General features: G+C 33.1%; 2 protein-coding genes across 2 annotated transcripts; both read left to right on the forward strand.

The window, feature by feature from the left end:
* The first annotated feature begins 12,420 nt into the window (after positions 1-12,420).
* On the forward strand, positions 12,421-13,212 carry LOC100500572 (uncharacterized). The gene has a single exon (NM_001249337.2). It carries the CDS (start codon positions 12,502-12,504, stop codon positions 12,997-12,999), a length of 498 nt encoding a protein of 165 aa, NP_001236266.1. The 5' UTR covers positions 12,421-12,501; the 3' UTR covers positions 13,000-13,212.
* A 7,228-nt stretch (positions 13,213-20,440) lies between these two features.
* LOC100804201 (zinc finger protein CONSTANS-LIKE 4) lies at positions 20,441-21,955 on the forward strand. The gene is made up of 2 exons (XM_003526065.5): positions 20,441-21,341; positions 21,457-21,955. The coding sequence occupies exons 1-2, from the start codon at positions 20,712-20,714 to the stop codon at positions 21,757-21,759; spliced, it is 933 nt and encodes a 310-aa protein (XP_003526113.1). The 5' UTR covers positions 20,441-20,711; the 3' UTR covers positions 21,760-21,955.

Genomic DNA, 21,955 nt, shown 5'->3' on the forward strand with positions numbered 1-21,955 from the left:
CAGATTTGCACATCTATATATATTCTAAACTTGATGCTTATGTCAAGTTGACGCCTATAGAAATTCCTAATTAATACATGTTCTTATCAAGTTCTTCACTCGTACAATTTGTCAAATGAGTGGTGGGACATCTGAAAAAGAACTAGATGATAAAGTAGTATCAGTGTGTTTATGGTGAAATGAATGTAACTTACCAGTTCCTCTTTCCTGTCCTTTGTCTTATAATGACCATGATTATCGAGCTGGTAACCGCCTCAATACCGTATACATACGATACAAAGTGGAATTTAGAGACTACATTGAGCGCATGAGATGCCAAAATAAAGTTGTTACAAGTTGGAAATTAAACGCGCATGATTGAAGAAAAGGAGAAGTTAAAGAGGACTATGTAAGTAGCAAAAAAATTAGATGCTGTGAAAAAAGCTTAGGACAGCTGACTCGTGATAGCAATAGCTCAGCGTGCATTGTGTCCAATATATACACGTATGTGTGTATATAACTCAAAGAAAAAAAAGTCTCAAGTTTAACGGTTTTAACTTTTTACATATGCATGAAGTATTGTGGAGTGATAATCATTTACTAGATAAAAGAGATTTTTTTTATCCATAAAAAAATATCATAAATTTATAATAATTCACATATTTTAATTAATTAATTAAGTCGAACCTCCTTAACAGATAATAAAAAATTTGAAGAAAAAGAAAAGGATCAAAAGTTAACTATAAATTTGTTGCAGCTAGCCGTTGTTTCAGTCATCCCCTGGTATTTAATATAAATAGTAATTCAATAAAAAAAATGCATGGACGAACCTCAATTTGAAGTGCTAGTTCCCTTTATCCATAACTATGGCTATATCAAAAATAATAACATGGGTGTTGTAAGTTGGTTCATTAACAACCATTAGTTAGTTCTCTTAGACTTTATCAACTTAGTATTTTTCTGTTTTCTATTATAGCATGTAACAGTTAATTAGTTGTAAGTTGGTTAGATTAGTTAGACTTGAAATAGTGCTTTTATTTCTTCTTCTTGTATAGCTTAGATCAAGAGAGTTTTTTCTGTAACTAGAGAGTTTTTGTAATCAGATAAAAACTGCAAATATTGAATAAGAATGGCTGCTGTGAGCACACAGTGCAGTTTTTTTTATTCATTTTCTTTTCTACATTTTGCTCATTCTTGTTCATACAAGAAACTCATTCTTTTGTGAATTAAAATCTGATCTTGGCACAACAAATTGGTGCGGTGAGCGTGGAGCGTTTTTTGAGTTCGATTCAAGAAATGGGCTCGACCAAGTATGAGGTTGAAAAATTCACAGGGCAAAATGATTTTAGGTTATGGCGATTGAAGATGAGAGCTCTTCTTGTTTAGCAGGGCCTGGTGGAAGCACTTGATGGAGAAGCCAAACTTGAAAAGATGATGGCTGATGGGGATAAGAAAGCACTACTGCAGAAGGCACACAGTGCAATTATTTTCAGTCTCGGAGACAAGGTGCTGAGGCAAATCTCTAAGGAAACAACTGCTGCTGGGGTTTGGTCAAAGCTTGAAGGTTTGTACATGACCAAATCTTTAGTTAATCGTCTTTACGTAAAGCAGTCTTTGTATTCGTTTAAAATGCATGAAGATAAATCAGTAGGAGAACAATTGGATTTGTTTAATAAACTGATTCTTGATCTTGAAAATATCGATGTCACTATTGATGATGAGGATCAAGCCTTGTTATTGTTGTGCTCTTTGCTTAAGAGTTACTCTCATTTCAAAGAGACTTTATTGTTTGGAAGAGACTCTGTTTCTCTTGATGAAGTGCAAGTTGCTCTGAATTCAAAGGAATTGAATGAAAGAAAGGAAAAGAAGTCTTCTATAAGTGGTGAAGGGCTGACAGCAAGAGACAAGACCTTCAAGAAAGATAGTAAATTTGATAAGAAGAAGCAAAAGCCAGAAAATCATAAGAATGGTGAAGGAAACATGTTCAAAATCAAATGTTATCACTGTAAAAAGGAGGGTCATACAAGGAAAGTTTGTCCTGAAAGGCAGAAAAATTGTAGCAGTAACAATAGGAAGAAGGACTCAGGAAATGCTGCAATTGTTCAAGATGATTCAGGGTGTTCATGGCATATGACACCAAACAGATCATGGTTTGAACAATTTTCTTATCAAGCAGATGGGTTAGTACTCCTTGGAGATAACAAGCCTTGCAAAATTGAAGGAATTGGATCTATAAGGTTCAAGTTTCATGATGGGGCTGAAAGAATTCTCACAGAAGTCAGATATGTACCTAAGTTGAAAATAAATTTAATTTCTCTTGGTGAATTTGATAAACGAGGGTATGTGTTCAAGGGTGAAAAAGGAATACTGGATGTAGTTAAAGACTCCATGGTTGTTATGAGAGGAATTATGGAGAATGGCCTCTATTTTGTAGATGGTGAAGTTGTAACTGGCTCTACAGCCATTGCAACCGGAAGAGTTTTTATCAAAAACTGAGTTATGACACATGAGGTTGGGCCATGTAAGTGAGAAGGGGTTGATTGAATTGGCAAAATAGGAGCTGCTATGTGGGGACAGAATGGAAAGATTAAAGTTATGTGAACATTGTGTCTATGGCAAAGCCTGCAGAGCCAAATTCAATGCTGGACAACAGAGAACAAAAGGTACTCTTGATTATGTTCATGCTGATCTTTGGGGTTCAACCAAGACTCCGTCTCATTCTAGAGCAAGGTATTTCTTGAGCATTGTGGATGACTACTCAAGGAAGTTGTGGATCTACATTCAGAAAACAAAAGATGAGGCTTTTGATAACTTCAAAAGCTGGAAAACACTTGTGGAAAACCAAACAGGCAGAAAGATCAAGAGGCTTCATACTGACAATGGTCTTGAGTTCTGCTCTGAACCTTTCAATGATTTCTGCAAAGAGAATGGCATTGCAAGGCACAGGACAGTTGCGGGCACTCCTCAACAAAATGGTTTAGCTGAAAGATTCAACGTGACCATTTTGGAAAGAGTAAGATGTATGTTGCTGAGTGCAGGATTACCGAAGATTTTTTGGGCTAAAGCAGCAATGACTGATGTATATCTCATCAACAAGTGTCCTTCAACAGCTCTAAATTTTAAAACCCCTGAGGAGATTTGGTCTGGCCATCCACCGAGTCTAAAATAGCTAAAGGTATTTGGCTGTGTTGCTTATGCTCACATCAAGCAAGACAAATTGGAACCTAGAGCTGTCAAGTGCATTTTCCTAGGATATCCTGAGGGAGTGAAAGGGTATAAGCTGTGGTGTTTGGAGGCTAGTTTTAAGAGGTGTTTGGTGAGTCGTGATGTTCTTTTCAATGAAGCTGAAATGACCTACAAGACCAAGCCCAACATGGTTCAGTCCAGCACTGATCAGAGTAAGGAAACTGATTCTAAAAAATTAAATTTTGAGGTGGAGACTGAGGATAAACATGCTGAGACACAAGCTGTTAATTGGCCTCTTGATGAAGAAAAATCTGAAGAAGAGGAACAAGAAAAAGCTGACTATGTGATGGCTCGAGATAGAATCAGAAGGGAAATCAAACAACCTAAGAGGTATGGATATGCTGATCTAATAGCATTTGCTCTGGTAGCTGCTAGTGAGGTTTTGGAGGAAGATCCAAAAACTGTTAAAGTTGTCTTAGCTAGTAAGGAGAAAGAAAAATGGCTAAGTGCCATGAATGAAGAGATTAAGTCTCTCCATGACAATCATACATGGGAATTGATTAAAAAACCACCTGGTTCTAGAGTGGTCAACTGCAAATGGATCTTCAAGAAAAAAGAAGGCATCCAAGGAGTTGAACCAAACAGATTTAAAGCTAGACTTGTTGCTCGGGGATTCACTCAAAAGGAAGGAATTGACTTCAATGAAGTTTTTTCTCCTGTAGTGAAACACAGGTCAATCAGAATTCTTATGGCTATGGTGGCAGAATTTGATTTTGTGCTAGAACAAATGGATGTGAAGACAACATTTTTGTATGGAAAGCTTGATGAGGTGATATTGATGAAACAACCCGAGGGGTTTGAAGTCAAAGGTAAAGAGGATTAAACAAATCCCTGTATGGTCTAAAGCAGTCCCCCAGGCAGTGGAATAGGAGATTTGATGAATTTATGGCTCACATACAGTTTCATAGATGTCACTATGATAACTGTGTTTATTTCAAATTTCCTTCTAAAGCTGAGTTTGTGATATTGCTATTATATGTTGATGATATTTTGATAGCAAGTAACAGCAAGAGTGAGGTTGAAAAATTGAAATATGAGTTGAGCAGGGAATTTGAAATGAAGGATTTGGGAGCAGCCAAGAGAATATTGGAAATAGAAATCAAACGAAACAGAAAAAGGAAATTGTTGTATTTGTCCCAGGAGTTATATCTCAGAAAAGTTCTTGAAAGGTTTAGAATGTCAAATTCTAAACCTGTAACTACTCTTATGTCACAGCAGTTTAAGCTCAGTACAAGTCAAGCACCTAAGACACATGATGATATAATTTACATGGAAGGTATTTCATATGCTAATGTTGTAGGGTCACTGATGTATGCTACGGTATGTACTCACCCTGACATAGCTCATGCAGTGAGCTTAGTAAGTAGGTTCATGGAAAATCCAAGTAAAGCACATTGGCAAGCCCTGAAATGGATACTCAGATATATCAGAGGATCACTTGGAAGAGTTTTGGTTTATGGTGGAGCTAGGAATAGCAGATGAACAGTTGCTATTGAAGGTTTTGTAGATTCTGATTATGCTAGCTGTTTAGATTCAAGGAAATCCCTCACAGGATTTGTGTTCACTGCTTTTGGCACTGCAATTAGTTGGAAAGCTAACCTTCAAAAGGTAGTGGCTTTATCAACCACTGAAGTTGAGTATATTACTCTTACAGAAGCTGTGAAAGAATCTATGTGGCTTGAAGGCATTGCAAAGGAGCTGAAGATACAAAATGAAGTGATCACAGTACACTGTGACAGCCAAAGTGTCATTGATTTATCCAGAAATTTTGTGCATCATGAGAGGACAAAGCACATTGATATTAAGCTCCATTTTGTCAGAGAAGTTATTGGTCAAGGATCAGTTATAGTCAAGAAGATTTCAACTGATCACAATCCTTCTGATATGATCACAAAGACTCTTCCAAGTAGCAAGTTTTTTCATTGTTTGGACTTAATTCAGCTGAAGGGTGATTAAATCCTGTTTCTGCAACAGTCACTGTTTTTGTTAATGTTTTGTTATTGAATTAAGGTGGAGAATTGTTGTAAGTTGGTTCGTTAACAACCATTAGTTAGTTCTCTTAGACTTTATCAACTTAGTATTTTTCTGTTTTCTGTTATAGCATGTAACAGTTAATTAGTTGTAAGTTGGTTGGGTTAGTTAGGCTTGAAATAGTGCTTCTATTTCTTCTTCTTGTATAGCCTAGATCAAGAGAGGTTTTTCTGTAACTAGAGAGTTTTTGTAATCAAAGAAAAATTACAGATATTGAATAAGAGTGGCTTCTGTGAGCACATAGTGCAATTTTTTTTAATTCATTTTCTTTTCTGCATTTTGCTCATTCTTGTTCATATAAGAAACTCATTCTTTTGTGAATTAAAATCTGATCTTAACACAACAATGGGATATATTAATTAGTGAAGATGTACGTCACACATCCACCCAAGTTGGGGATCTACTAGTATTCCCTTACTTTTGCAATCTTGCAACAGAAAATTCCTACAACAGATCTGAGTAATTATAATTAGATAGCTTTTGACGCTAACTCCGGATTAAAACATAAGATATCTCATCAAAACACTAGTGCTATATCCACTTTTGATGCCGGTATTAAAAATACAATGTTCTAAATATCTAAGTCTAATTAATTATCTCATAAGAATACTGTCATTATTAAATGAGGTCACCATAGTTATTAGATTACTACTGATCACGATCTGTTAATGATTGAGGTTGTGAATAGAAACGAAGATACTGACGTTTATGCCACTAGAGATAAACAAACAGTTTTGGTTCAATTAATATTACAAGCTAAAGGAATGTTTTCAGAAGGTTCATCTGATCTTATCTCTGTATCTGTCAATCTGTCATCATGCATATTGTTGGTTACAAAAAGAAAATGGCACAACTAATTAGGGAACTAATAACCATATATGAATGGTTACAATAAAAGATAAGTTTCTATAAATTAGAATTCTTTAGAAATGCTAGATGAGTTATTATTTCTAACTTTCTATACACTGATCAGTTTAACTATCTTCTATTTTACTTTTATCTATTTTATTTTCATTACATTATTTGTCAAAAATATCAATTTCTTTGTTTATCTCTGTGTTAGATAAAGAATGACCGAGATCATAAATAAATGATGACCCAAAATTATCTAAAATTTTTTTTGTAGGTTTAGTTTTTCCCATACTAGATAATGTGAAATAATACATGGCCGAATTCCCTTTCATATCACGATTATTGTTTGGAAATGAAGAAAAAAAATTCTTGTGAGGTTCATGCATTTTTTCTTCTCTTCAAATCAGGAAGAAAAGGAGAGAGAGGTGTATTGTTAAATTTAAAACTTAAAAGACAAAATTATCATTATTTTTATATGCCATCTTTAGTTTCATCTCAGTAATTAAAATCAGCATCTTGATAAGTGATGTTTTATATTGTTTGCCCAACTTTTATAGAAAAAAAAAATCAATACATATATTATTGTATCAAAATTTTGTGCTTGTTCTTTAAGTCAACAACAAAGCCAACATACATGCATGTATTAATTACTTGTAGTTGCATGCATGTTCCGCAAACATTTACAAGGTTGAAGAAGACGTATACCTCCTACCTAACTGATGCTACATGAAATGTGGTGCAGGGCTGCACGCGGCCACCAAGACATGTTTTGGTTTTGGGTTATCTTTGAGATTATTTTTTTAAAAAAAAAAATTTGTCTAAGGTCCATAAAAGAATAATCATTTATTTAAATCTAATTTTATGTAAGTTATTTTTAAAAAAATACTTATTTTAAACTTCAAAATAAGATAATTTTTGTACATGCATATGTCCTATAAGCAAATAAGGACATTGAGGCTGTTACGATACGTCCTTTGCATTCGTACGTTTGTTGTTGAGTTAGAGGAGGATGATGAAAGTGTGGGACAGATTAGATTATGCACTCACACACACACACACATATATATATATATATGTATCTGTGTGTGGGGATATGCATCCCGGCCATTAGACATCAACGGCTTGCACTTGCTCACGGGTAATCTGCTCTTTGTTAAAAAAAACCTTCAATCAGTTTCTTTCTGTCTTTTTTCTTCCCCATTTACAACATATATATAATGATTATATTAGTATTTTTTTTAATCAAGGGTGTCGTTTATTAAAAAATCAAAAATTAATCTCTCAAAGCACTAATCTATTTATAAATACCTCTTTCATATTTATGAACAGACTTAAAAATTATACCATTGATTAGAGATATTTATTGAAGTGTTATATTGTGACAAGTGATCGTGAATTAAAAAAAACTTAATAAATTACACATTTAATAAAATAATCTTAAAGTAAAATATATAAGTGAATAACAATCTAAACTTTAAACATTAGTTTTATAAGATTAAATTAAAGTTAAAATTCACATTCTAAAATTCATAACATCACTTTGTTAATTATTAATTACGACCATTGAAGAATATTTCTCCATGGTGCCACCAAGGCACAATTTAGATAGTTGAACGGGATGAAGGAAAATAGCTACAAGTAGACATGCTCACATCACAAATAAGAATATGCTAATTTCTATTCTCAGATCTAAGTTGGGCAAAGACAAAAATGCACACAAAATTCAAAACCCTCCTTAATTAGCCCGTTTAATTTGACTCACGATGTGACCCTGAAGATACCGTTAACCAAAATGAATTTACTTACATGTCCAATATCACGCCATCGCAACTGGACGAGAGTGAATGTGACTTCATTTTATCTATGCCGTGTCTAAGTACAAAGAATAGTGGGACTTCATATACACAGCCTAGACAAGAAGATTAAAGTTTCGCACTTATATCCTATGTATGGAGTTATATAAAGTAACAAACTATTTATTTGATATTTTTGTCTCGTGATCTTTTATAGCCAAAAGGATATACCTAGCAAAAAATATTCAGACAAAAGAAAAGAAAAAATTGACAAATATGAAATTTAGTCTAAACAAAGACAAATACAAGGGCTTACAGACATGATGGCTGATTGTTCAATGAGTGCATTAGTGCACAATTTGGGTCCATGGCACCACTATGATATTATCTCTAACCCATGATTGCAATTAGGACTACAGCACCTGACGCATTTACAAATATTCCCACTAATAATAGAGACATACAAAATTAAACCGCAGCGGGCACAAAATTGTGATGGCCTTTTTTTCAGTTCCTAATTTTATATGGGTTTTTTACTTTTAATTCCTTAAAAATAGTTTTATCAGTTTTGGTCCCCCATAAATTTATTGGTTCTGTTTTAATTTTTGTTGCTAACTTGAACCATTAAATGATAATGTAGGCATGTAACGTGACATGCCACAAAAACCACTGTTGTTGAATCACGTGATATATTTTTTTCCAGGCTTTAAAATTGCCAAAGTTTTGTTTTTAATTTCCGTTTTAATTCCTAAAAAATATTTCACAATTTTTAGCCGTTAAAAAAATCTGACCATCTTTTAAGTTTAATGGTCTAAATCAATGGCAGAGACTAAAAAGCACAAGATTTGTTTTTTGAGGAAATAACTTAAAAGACGTAATTGTGTGTTGGAAGAAAATAATTTAATTTTTATCTGGGCTTAATTTATTTTGATAATGAGATATTGATTTTATTTTATTTTTATCTTCTTAACATTAAACTTGAGCCTCCCTTTTATGGAGAGCATGGGAAGAACTAAATCTGCCTCATTCGGAGTATTGCGGTGTTGTGATTGACTTCAACAACCAATGACCAACTGAATTCACGAGTGAAGAGTGAGAGCCGCTCCATGGGAAAGCTTTTGAACTAGTCAGTCACAGCTTTGTACGATGGCGATATTTGACTTAATTTAAAATCAAATTAAGGGGAGGAGAAATTCTTTCAAAAGAAATATGAAAATGGGGAATATAAATAATATTTTATCTTTATTGTAGGGCATTATTATGTTAACCGAATGAGGCCGTCTACATGAAATTTAATTTCTTTCTTTCCTCTACGTGAAACTTTGTCATGATCGAGCCAGATATACAAAACTTTTTCTTCTATTTAAACAAACATTTAAACTGGCGAACCAACTTATGACAGTTAGAAAAAATGAATGTAAGGACTAAGGAAAAACTTTGATGCATAAAGACGCAAATGCATCTGCATTGTTGCAACTGTTGCATATTTGACTTGGATATATTCTCGTGCATCTGTCTCATCAGGCATACCCGAGCGATCGCATATCAAAAACCAATGGGGATTTTGCAATGGAGCAATGTGCTATGTAGAGTGTCGAACCATGCATCAATTCGGTGTTAATACATCACATGGATGGGATAATTCATACGAATATACTCCTCATGTACATTCGTATGTGCACATGGGGTGTAAAAAAATGGGTTCAGATCAAATCAAAATTAAACTAATTTTTATTCATATTAATTTAAGAAGAAAAGAAACATAAAGATTTTATAAATCAATTCGGTTAATTAAATTATTTTTACAAGATTAACCGGATTTTGTTTGAATATTTTTTATTTATTTGAAAAAATAATTTAGAAATCAGTTTGAAATTGATTCGGCTTTTAAAATTAATTTAAAATTAATTAAAAAATAATTTGATTCTAAATTGATTTTCAAATCAATTTAATTATTAAAATATAAGATCAAACTGATTAAAACAATTTAAAATTAATTTTACTCGATTTTTTTCCGAATTAAGTTTTACACATTCCTGCACACGCACAAAAGGACATCACAACCAATTGCACCTAGTCCTAAATTTCATCGTTACACCGAAACAAAGAGTGAATAATCAATAGTAACATGGGTGCTTTCCTGTGCTCAACAGTTAGAGCAGTGGTGATAATTGATAAAGACCCCTAAATTCATCATACAAAAAGATCAAATCAGAAATGCAAAATGATGAAACTAAAGGAAAACCGCAGCAGCTTTGTTTCCACTTTGCCCACATTGCTTATTCTCTTTTATCCCTCGTTGATGAGTGTGGCTACTTTCATTATACCAACATCTCATCATACAGCACATAGTGCGCTTTCACTGTGGCCTTAGATGGGAACCCAAAAGCCAAAAAAACCCCACAATGGAGGGTGGCTCTCCTCAAATGGATAAGAGTTTTTTTTTTTTTTTTACCTTCTATTTTTATCTTAGATAAAACTTGAAAAATATTACATCATCCCGCTTGAGATATGCCATTCTAGATGCATTATTTGTGGTCTAGTGGAGGAGATTAAATACTACCACAGTATCTATAAAGCAATATCATCAATTACTGTAGCTAATTATTCTTTTTAAACCCCACAATTTTAAAAATTAAAAAAGTGCAAATCGTACTCTCCAAATGACATCATGCGGCTCCATCTAGCACAAACATGTGTTGTAATGCATGTTCTCCCTCCTCTCTCTCTCTCTCTGCATAGATAATTCTAAGTTACAGTAACTAATAGAGCTTCAACAGAAATAGAATGTTCATCATATGTTAAATACGGTACCGGACAATTTTTTTTTCCAATTAATTAATGAGTTCATTCATAGTCGTAACTCGTTAACTATCAAACGCCTAGTTCATTCATATTCTGAGTTTGAATTATGAATATACACTTGTGTTAAACAAAGAGTTTTACCGTATATAATAATTATACCTGATTTGATTAGGATTATTTTCAATGATATATGTAGTGTAAAAGAAATACCTGTAACTCATTAACACATAAGTTATTAACTAATTAATACTCGAAAATGAAATTCTTTTTCTTCCACCTCTCATTTCGTACAGGTTATATATTATTCAATTATTACTATGTATGACCTTTACTGTCATGAGAAAACAACGACATTGATTCTGTGAGCAGAAAGTCTACGACGACAATCAACAGAGGACCATCCTAATTTTATATTGTAGCTTATAATATAGGAACCGAAGTCGACAATTTGAATGGTTCGGTTGAAGGGTTTAGTTAGTTTTCCATCAAAGTGAACAAGTTAAAATATGCAAAGTAATCGATTTAAGTTAATGATAGATTACGGTAAGCATGGTATTTACATTATGACAACGATCAATAGGTGAAGGAATCGATTGGCCTAATGGAACGAAGGTGTCAAAGTGAGTCATTTGAATTAGCATGTCTTAAGGAGGAAAAAGCAAACTCAACCAGGCTCATTCTTTTGAGGGAAAAAAAGTTTTCTAAAATGAACCTTAAATTTAATTGAAATTAAGTTTTCTTAAAAAAAATAAGATTTCATCATAAGAACTTGCACAATTTAAAGTCAATAATAAATACTAAAATGAACCTTCACATTTAATTGAAAAGTAGTATCAAAATCATCAAAAAATTATACCAGTACTTGAGTTTTCTTTCCATTGTCCTTCCGTTCTCAATTGTTGGGGGACGAAAGAATCAGTCCCGACATAGGGGCTGTAGTATTTTGTTTTTTTGTTATTCATAAAAATTAAACACATGAATTTACAATACTCATATTCTATTTAATTAATTAAATTAGACTCTCTTGATGTTCATAATAGCATTTAAGTATAAATTCTACGCAAAGCAGAAAAAAATCTCATGAACAAAACCATGTCTAATACAGACAAATTATTACATGATCGAATGATCCCTCATGGCATACTATTTTTTAGTAGGTTAAATTAGTTTTTTAATCGTTTAGTTTATTTTTTAGATTTAATATTTTTAATTTAGTTCTATAATTTTTTAAATATATTCAATTTTATCATTCTATCTAAATTATAAGAAATAATATTTTGTCACGATTCAAAATAATCACCAAGTAATATTAAATCACCATAAAATATATATTTTGAAAAAAGAGTTTACATATAAGTTAATTCGTATGCACTATATTTAATGGGTTTACATAATACCAAATTATTATTATGTTTATTTATGATTTCAATTAATTTTTATATAATCATATAATTGAAATTTTCAATTTGTAAGAAGAGTTTTTCTTATAAAAAAAATGAATAAAAAGAGAGTTAATAACACGATGTATTAGATAGAAATTGGTCAATACCATAAAGAGTACTAAAGGGGCACCCTAGCACAGTACCACCTTACCCTGCAAGTTATATGTTGCAACAACAAAACAGGGCCAAGTCCGTGACACAAAACTTTAATTTCTCTTCATTTCCATCTTCCCCGCTTTATAAATACCCCGCCAACCCACTTCTTCCCTTACAAGCTAAACCTTATTTCTCTCTACCCCCAACACCAAAAAACTCACACAAACACACTGTTCAACTTTCTAACCTAAAACAAAATGAGAACCATCCCCACAACAACCTCAACTACAATAGCACCCACAGCCACCACGTCATCATTAACAACAAGTCCTTCTCAGCACTCCTCCACATGGCACTCTCCGGTTCCGTACCTGTTTGGAGGACTGGCTGCGATGCTCGGTCTCATAGCCTTTGCGCTTTTGATCTTAGCCTGCTCCTACTGGAAACTTTCTGGTCAGTTACAGAACGAGGAAAACGCCGAAAGGGACTTGGAAAGTGTTGTTGGTGGTGAGAAACAGGGTGACTCTGCAAACAAGGAATCAGTTACGGTGTACGAGGAGAAGATTCTCGTCATTATGGCCGGAGATGAGAAACCCACATTCTTGGCCACCCCGAAAGCCTCCTCCTTTGTCCCTCATGGTGTCCCCAACCATTTTGAGGAAAACCTCGAAAACCATGTGACTTCTGAGAAATCAGAGAAAAACCATGTTCAACAACCTACGTCTCCGCAACAACAGAGCCAGCCACGACAATAAGATGTCATTTGGTTTGTAATTCTATGATTCTATATCGTAGGATAGATTTGAGAAACAGGGGAGCATCTTTCTCTGTTTCCAAGCATTACCTTTCCCTCTTCTTTCTTCTTCTTTTCCTTGGTTTTCGATCTTGTTGGTTTGTATTCTATTGGTGTTCGGAAATTGTAAATTTAAACGAGATGAATTAGAACTGAGATGAGGGGATTGCGTTTCAATCCAAGGGAAGCCAGATTTTGCAGAGTCTTATATGGCAGTCACTGCTACATTTTTTTTTTTCGTTAATGCATCAGGCTGCGAATGGATCCCACAATTACAATGTTGTTTCCAATCCTACAGTTCATTTCAAAACTTTGCAGGATATGTGTAGTTTCCCATCGCACAGTTACAATGTTTAGGTTATTTTATATTTTTATAAAATAAAATATTATATTAAAAATTACATTTTTATTTGTTATAAATAATTAATTAATTATTTTCTATATATAACTCATTTATTTCTTTTTACTCTCTCTTATATTCATCCAAACAAGTAGAGAGTAATTTCTCCACTTCATTCCTTCTCATTTTTATTTATCTAAACATTTTTTTCTCTCATTTTTATTTATTTTCTCACTATTTCTTTCTTAATAGACACAGAACAGTAAGGAACTTACAACCATCAAGATGATAACATGTGTTCTGAGATATAAGAAGAAAAAAACAAATTTTATTAACCTTAAATATAATTTTTTTAATTAATTTTATCTTAATTAATATTATTATCTTTAAAATATTATTTATTTAATTGAGGTATTAGTTTCAATAATTTTTTCTTATTCTTGATATCAAATTCCAATGAAAAAAATAAGTTAGAAAAAATACATTTTAATTAAAATTGGTATAATTAAATGTGATTAATTAATTTTTTTAATTAATGTGTTTTTTTTCTTATACTTAAGATAAGAGAGAGTATAATGTAGTAAGAAAGGAAAAAGGAAAAATAAAAATATTAATAAAGTGTATGAATATATATAAAAAAGTGTGAACATAAGTTTATATCTTTTAAATGAGTGCTCGGATGAATTTGGCAAAATTGATTTTGAAATTATATAATTTTATAATTTGTTTAAATTTTTATTATAAAAGTAAATTATGAGAAAATTTTAGTTTTTTTTACATGATGCAAAAGCTAATAAAATTAGTTTAACTTAAAATTAATTCCAAATAATCTTATCCAACATAAAAAAATATATGAAAATATATTTAAAATCAATTTTAAACTTAAAATTAATTTTTTAACATGAAACCAGAGACTGAAGCAGCATTTAGATACAATACAACTATATATTATTGCATGTTGGAGTTCACATTATATAAACCGAAGATTATATACATTTATTTTGAAACATTTTACAAAAATGACACTATTTTTGTCACGGCACCTCACAGTAATTAAGTCACATGTTCAATTGGTCATATTACAATTTTTTTTTTTAAAAAAAAAATCTGCGTAGATAACGTTGGTTTACGTGGTGACTTCTTTTTAAAATATCAAACTAATCCTTTTCTCTTAAAAAAATTAAGCTAAATAAATGAAATATAGACATAAATAAATATTTTTATATATTATTTTTATGCTATTTTTTGTATTATTTACTTATGGTACTATTTCAAAAATTCAAAAAATAAATAAAAGACAAATTTAAATAAAAAATAAAATACATAAATAAGTCTTTGAGATAAAAACAATAAGTGAATAAAAAAACAGATGAATAACTTGGACCCAAACGGCAAAGTAACCCACGATTAAATTTTGCTAGCTTTGATCAAAGTTCGAACCCCAAAATGCAACATTTGAGAAAAAAAATAGTTTTGTATAATTAGCATGTAATGTTATCGTAATTACAAGCGATTATATATGATAAAAAAATTACTTTTATAATAATAATAATTATTATATAATCATATTAACGATGATGTATAATTTATCGACAAATTACCTTAGTATATAAAAATTAAATTCTAGAAATATTTGTTCTTTCATTTTTGCTTTTGTCATCACAGGGACTGTTATCTGTAACCACCTGGCAAGAAATATAAACGTATGTATATTCATTAATTATCATGATAAGATTGAATGAAGTTATGCTGAAAAGAGATTTTAGCCCTTTGAGGGGAAAATAAACTTATTCAACCTTATATAAGAAGTGTAAATATATGCCTTCTATCCACCTTTCATTTCACTTTTAATAGGATAAGTAAAAGTTGTCCAATAAATATATAAGTTATATCTTAAAGACTTTTTAATAATGTACCTTTCTAAAGATAAATGGAAAAAGAAAGAAATACTGCAACAGACCAAGCTTCTAATCCGTGGCTTTGGCTAGCCTTTTCGACAACTTTTTTTTTTCAATTTCCCATTATTGCCTAATACTAGACCTCTTCTTTGGGCTGTGTCTATGCGTGCAGGAAGAAAACAAGGATTAATTATAAAGATGGGATATATGGAGAATATAAACTGCTATAGGAATATGCTAGCTGGAGCATTGCACTTACTCTGGTAATATATATGCTGTTGCCTTAATATAATAATATGACTATATGAAATGAAGGTAGGCGACATAAATGGCCATGGAATTAATAAAAGTATAGAGTATACTGTGGACATGACTTATAAACAACGGAAACCACGTTTTTATGCTTGAATTGTACCATGGTCACTAACAATATTACTGAATAGATTCGATACTACTGTCATTTGTCTCAAACAAAAGGCACGAGTACACTCGGCTGCTAAATTCCACCTAACCAGGCTATTCGTATTTTATAGGATTAGGGCATATAAAATTGTTTGCACTCTTGTTTATTATTTTTCGAAAACAAAATAGTTTAAATCAGTTTACCCTTATTATAATAATTATACATGTATAATGCTTACATTGCAAAATTGTTACTTGGTGATGCATTCATGTCGTATAGCATTTTGGTTAGGATAAATTACATGTTTCCACTTCGTATGGTTTGAATTATAGTTAACTTCAATGTTTTTCTTTCCTTTGGAATTTGTCACGTTTTGGGTTCTTGTTTTGGTTTTAGGAGATTCGTGTGCTTTAGAGCAATAAGTATGTCTTAAAAATCAAAGGGAGCTTGGATGCAAGGAATTAAAATAAAGTAACTAAAAAATAATTTTTTGTGACAAGACAAGAAGGTTTACGATCAGCCTTTAAATTCTCAGCTGCTCGTGAATCAATATGCAATGCTTCTTTATACAAGATAGCAAAGATTATATAGTGAATTTCCTGTTATCCGTAAATCATTTTGTAACTTGTCCAAATATTAGACAACAAAATTATAGACAGTCCATAAAACAAAGTTTATCTGTGAAATGTCTCTTGTGGCAATTTTTGTCATTTTTTATGTTTTTATTTTGTTGGGATCTAAACTTACATTAGCCGGTATTGTTTACATAAGACTTTTATGTAGTGTCTAGGGAGATTGAACCTTATAGGGGTGACAACTCATTGGGATTAAGGACAATTCTTCTCTTTTTCTTCTTCCTCCTATATTTGGATGTTTTTGTCTTATCTCTTTGGTTTTGTTTTCTATATGCTTTAATGTTTTCTTTAGTTTTAAAGATTGGTGGCTTAACCCTTGATTAGATAATGGATGTTTAATTGAATAATATTGGTGTTCTACTGAGTTATCATATTCATTCTCTCTTTGTCGATTTTCTTTATGTGATGCAATTGACAATCAATTTTCATAATCTTGGATGCTTAAGAAAAAACAAAACAATAAACCTAATCGTTGGAATTATGTGAAAGAAACTTTGGCTTTAAATCATGAAAATATGTTAATCCTTTAGAGATAATGAATTGACAAATAATGTAATGATCTAATTGAACATGACTACCATAAAAATAAGGATCAAATCAATTAAATGCATCTTTATATCTTGAAAGGAAATGGAAGTTATCTTGAATTTTTTATATTCAAAGTGAACTAGTTAGAGAACTTATGTACAAAAAATAATCTATTAGGAAATCATTGTGTGAATCCCAATTCATGAAATTACCTTTTTTATTTTCTTTTTACCAATATTCTTGCATTTTTGTTTGTTATTGTTGACGGTGGGAAAAGAAGAAAACAATAAAAATGGCACCACTGTTGGAAATCGCTTTTGACGACGTCGCACAACAAAGACCAGCAGGCAGCAGTTGTGATCACCTGTGGAGTGTCTAGCTATTATAAAAATATACAGCCTAGATTAATCTGAAGGGTATAAAAAATGGTGCACCATAGACCATATTAGGCAATGGTGCACCCTAGAAGCCGTCAGAAAACTACAAGTGGGAAGAAAATGATACTTAAGTTTGGGTCGAGTCGATCCCATTGGGTTGAGAGTATACGATATATGGATTGCAAAGTAAGTGTTGTTAAGTGCACCCAATATTATCCTGAAAAGACAAAAATACCCTTTACGGATCAAGTTGATCCATAAATTAATTTTTAAGACTTACGGATCAACTTGATCCGTAAGTCTTTTACGAATCAAGTTGATCCGTAAGTTGATTTTTAAGACTTACGGATCAAGTTGATCCGTAAGTTTTTGACAAATCAAGTTGATCCATAAGTATTTGTAAGGAAAGAAATTAACAGGATAATTTTACTATTTTTAAAGAATACTGGGTGCACCAGCAATAATGCTGGGTGCACCTATCAACACTCTTGCAAAGTTCAAAGAAAATGGAGCAAACAAAAAATGAGGCCCATATGACTTTCGGTCACTATCAGCTTTAGTCCAAACTCGAGCCTTGTTAGAATTTCAACTAGTTTATTAAACTAGTTGAGATTCTAGTTGACAAAAATAAAAAATAAAAAATCATGAGCCTATAGTTTACTTTCCCGAATTTTCTGGACATTGTCTAAAAATGAAGGAGACCAAAAGTTCTGAAACAGCTTTCATTAAGCCCATCTCCAGGCTTTATAATTCTTAAGTTTTGTTTTAAGTTTGTATTATAAAAAATAAATAAAAGGCTATGGGTAAGTTTAGGGGAAAAATAACTTTTGTGCGAAGTTTTTATATTTTTTTATCTTTTGAAGAAATATTTCTTGTTCTATTTTTCTTAAATTATTTTTTTTTGAAAAATCCATTATTTTCTTTGAAAGGTTAACAGAATATATATAATTTGAAAATTGAGTAAAATACTGATTTTTTTACAAGCAAATATATGAGATAAATGAGTCTAATACATCATATATATAAAGTATTTTTTTGCATGTGTGCTGTTTATGTTTCATTTTGACATCCCCCACCCCTTCAAATTTTATTTAGCTAGCAATTATTCCAAACATTATAATTGTATTTTTTAATTTAAATAAAAATATAATAATTCAAATTTAAGAGGAAATGGCAAATATTGAAAAAAAAACTGAAAAAGTAATTTACATTTTAAATGACCAATAAATAAATTTTAAAAGATGAAAATAGAAGTAATCAAAATTGAGATATGAAAATTCAAAATTTTAATATTATAAATTTCAACAAAAAAAAATTGAAAATAAATAAATAATTTGTACGTCTTTGTAAATATCAAACAAGAGGAAAATAATAATAAAGTCTTGTAAAAAGAAAAAAGATGCAATAAGATGTTTTAATAATCAAGAATGAAACGATAATATAAAAGTTGATCATTAATGATAACATGTAAACATAATTTAATTCATATTTCATAATATTTTACTAAATTATTAAAAATATTCTTACCAGTACAACTATTAACTTTATAACACCAAAGAAATAAAATGTTGCTTTTGTGATTCATGATATAAGGATAATTATGTAAACACTTCAATATCATTATATCACATATACTCTCTATTTAATACGTGTTATTTTCTTTATATCTTTTATGTTATTGTATTATATTATCTACTATGATCTCTCTTTCTCTTCTTTTATGACAAGTAACATAATGGTGTCCATACATCATTTTTCCTGATAAAATCATAATTTTGATATAAAAAGAATTATTCAACGTTTGATTTAAAAAAATGATCGAGGGACAGTACAAAATAAAGAATGATGAACTCAACAAATAACCAAAAACTTATAACTCATTAAATTCGGTACAATTTTTTGTCCAGTATCTAACAAAAGTAAAAATACAATCTTATCTCTATTTTTTGACTTCGCCATGGATCTCTTAGACCGCTTCTCCCTCTCCATTCTCGTCGTTACCAACAACCACCTTTCTTCACCGACGTCTTTCGTTACCATGTCCTTCTCCAGTTCCTCTCTTGGTCTGACCTCCCCACCCCCCCTCCTCGGCAAGCTCTTCACCGCACTCCTTCGAACCATCGACCGCACCACCAACAACTTTGGCTCTGTGAACCTCACTTGTAACTCCCAATTCGACATCATCTCGACCGCTTCCCCACACTATACCGCCCTTCCAACGCCATCATCCTCTCCTTCATAAAGAAGTGCAACGACGTCCAAAAACCACTGAGCGCCACCGAGCTGTGACTAATCACACTGAACTTTCTTCTTGCCTACAGGGACACGTCGTTGGTGGTACTAAGCTGGTTCTTCTGGCTCGTCATGAACCACCCCGCCATGGAAGAGAAGATCCTCATGGAGCTAATGGTAGTGCTTACTTCCACTTGCGGTAGTGTTGGACAGAGGAGGCAGTGAACTTCGAAGAAACAGAAAAACTTGTTTGCTTAAAAGTAGCGTTAGTCAAAATGATGCGTGATAATAAATTTTATGTTAAATAATAAAATAATTTAAAAAGTTTCAAAATCTTGTTTGGTATCTTTTTCTAATACAAATCAAACATTGTACAATATAAAAGTTATTATAGTAAAATTTACATTATATTGTCCTTTCTATAAGCACATCAAGCAAGATAAACATAAAATTATTTATATTGTGAATCGATCACTAAAGTATAATACAAAATAATATTATGAGATTCAGCTACTTATTGAGTGTTGTTGTGTCTTTTTTTTTTTTTTTTACAAATCAAATGTGTCCTTAGTTTTGATTTTATAGGTGGGAAAAGTAAACCGTTTTTTAAACATACCGTGAAAGGTGACGCAAAATCAATGCACAGTACCAAAACCATTTTCTTTTTTAGTAGATACCCCATCAAATCGAAGGGAGCATTTGTACATTCGTAATCGTAATCGTAATAATAGACGAGGGATACTCCTACGCCGATCGTGGCATCTCACAGTTAGTCCGTATATACGAAAATAAATGGTATATTTAATTTGTTGTAGGCCGAAATAAATACTCCAAAAATGTTTATAGAAAAAAAAAAAAGTAAGAGGGAATAATAATTTTTACAATAATATAAAGATGCCAAAAAGCTGTGAAGGAGGTGGCACGATAAGTGTGTCAGCCCCAGCCACAGGACATAAAGTGGGGTCCACGTTGACAAGGACGATGCGTGGAAGGCGATGGAATATGGCATGGGCACCGCACGGTCGAAAGTCCAAACCCAAAAAGGCTCCATTACTGCCCCTTGGCCTTCTTGGAGTTGGATTGTATTCGGCTAAGCCTCATCCACGTGCCACTCTTCCATTAGTTCCTCTTCAGATCTCCCTTGCCCCACTAGATAGACTTGGACTCACTCCACTCGACATGTTTCACATAATCACGCTTCTTTCTTTCATCACACCCCATTCTCCCAAACTAACAAACAAATCCCAGGGAGCCACCAACCATGGCTTCCAAGCTCTGCGACTCATGCAAATCAGCCACTGCTACCTTGTACTGCCGCCCCGACGCGGCCTTCCTCTGCGGCGCCTGTGACTCTAAGGTTCATGCCGCCAACAAGCTCGCATCGCGCCACCCGCGCGTCGTGCTCTGCGAGGTGTGCGAGCAGGCGCCCGCGCATGTGACCTGTAAAGCCGACGCCGCCGCGCTCTGCCTTGCCTGCGATCGCGATATCCACTCCGCCAACCCCCTCGCCAGCCGCCACGAGCGCATCCCCGTCACGCCGTTCTTCGAGTCCGTACATTCAGTCAAGGCCTCCTCGCCGATCAACTTCCACCACCGCTTCTTCTCCGACGCCGACGCTGATGCTGACGTCAGCACCGAGGAGGCCGAGGCCGCGTCATGGCTGCTACCTAATCCAAAGACAGATCTAAATTCGTCTCAGTACTTGTTCTCCGAAACCGAACCGGTTCCTTACATAGATCTGGATTACGCGGCCATGGATCCGAAGACGGAGCAGAAAAGTTCCGCCACCGCCGACGGCGTCGTTCCGGTGCAGAGCAACTTCGAGCCGTTCACCTACGGTTACAAGTACAACACTACTCTCTCACAGTCACAGTCTCATATGAGCCAGAGTGTAAGTCTAATAAGAAGATCTCTCACTGTTGTTTACTTGCTTACGTTTTTATTTTTAAGGAATCGGCTTAACCTAAATTTGCTTGTTGGATTTTATTTATTTTTTATTTTTTCAGGTATCTTCTCCGTCGTCGATGGAAGTTGGAGTTGTGCCGGACGGGAACACGATGTCGGAGATATCGAACTGCAGCTACAGCAAAGTGGCACCGGTGACGGTGACGGCGCAGTTCTCGGCGGCGGATAGGGAGGCTAGAGTGTTGAGGTACAGGGAGAAGAGGAAGAACCGAAAGTTCGAGAAGACCATTCGTTACGCATCGAGAAAAGCGTATGCCGAAACGAGGCCAAGAATCAAAGGAAGGTTCGCGAAACGCACTGATGCGGACCCTCTGGCTGGATACGGCGTCGTTCCGTCGTGTTGATGATTATCATATATATCATATATGAATATGAATGCTTACTTTTTTGTTTTCTTATGTTTGCTTTTGCTGCTGTATATATGGACTACGCCTTCTTTTGTTTGAATTATGCAATGTAAAGTTGCAAAAAACTCTTGCTGTGTATCGATTTTGTAGTTTGTTGATTGTTTTTGGATGAATTTTGACAGCTTTTTGTTAA

This window comes from Glycine max, chromosome 6, assembly GCF_000004515.6.
Source record: "Glycine max cultivar Williams 82 chromosome 6, Glycine_max_v4.0, whole genome shotgun sequence".
Classification (NCBI taxonomy): Eukaryota; Viridiplantae; Streptophyta; class Magnoliopsida; order Fabales; family Fabaceae; genus Glycine; species Glycine max.

What these genes read in the sequence shown, in the direction of transcription:
- LOC100804201 (XM_003526065.5), top strand. Translation starts at nt 20,712, where the DNA reads ATGGCTTCCAAGCTCTGCGACTCATGCAAATCAGCCACTGCTACCTTG. An exon ending in AGTCTCATATGAGCCAGAGT is followed by an intron (nt 21,342 to 21,456) that starts GTAAGTCTAATA and finishes TTATTTTTTCAG; the next exon opens with GTATCTTCTCCGTCGTCGAT.
- LOC100500572 (NM_001249337.2), top strand. Translation starts at nt 12,502, where the DNA reads ATGAGAACCATCCCCACAACAACCTCAACTACAATAGCACCCACAGCC.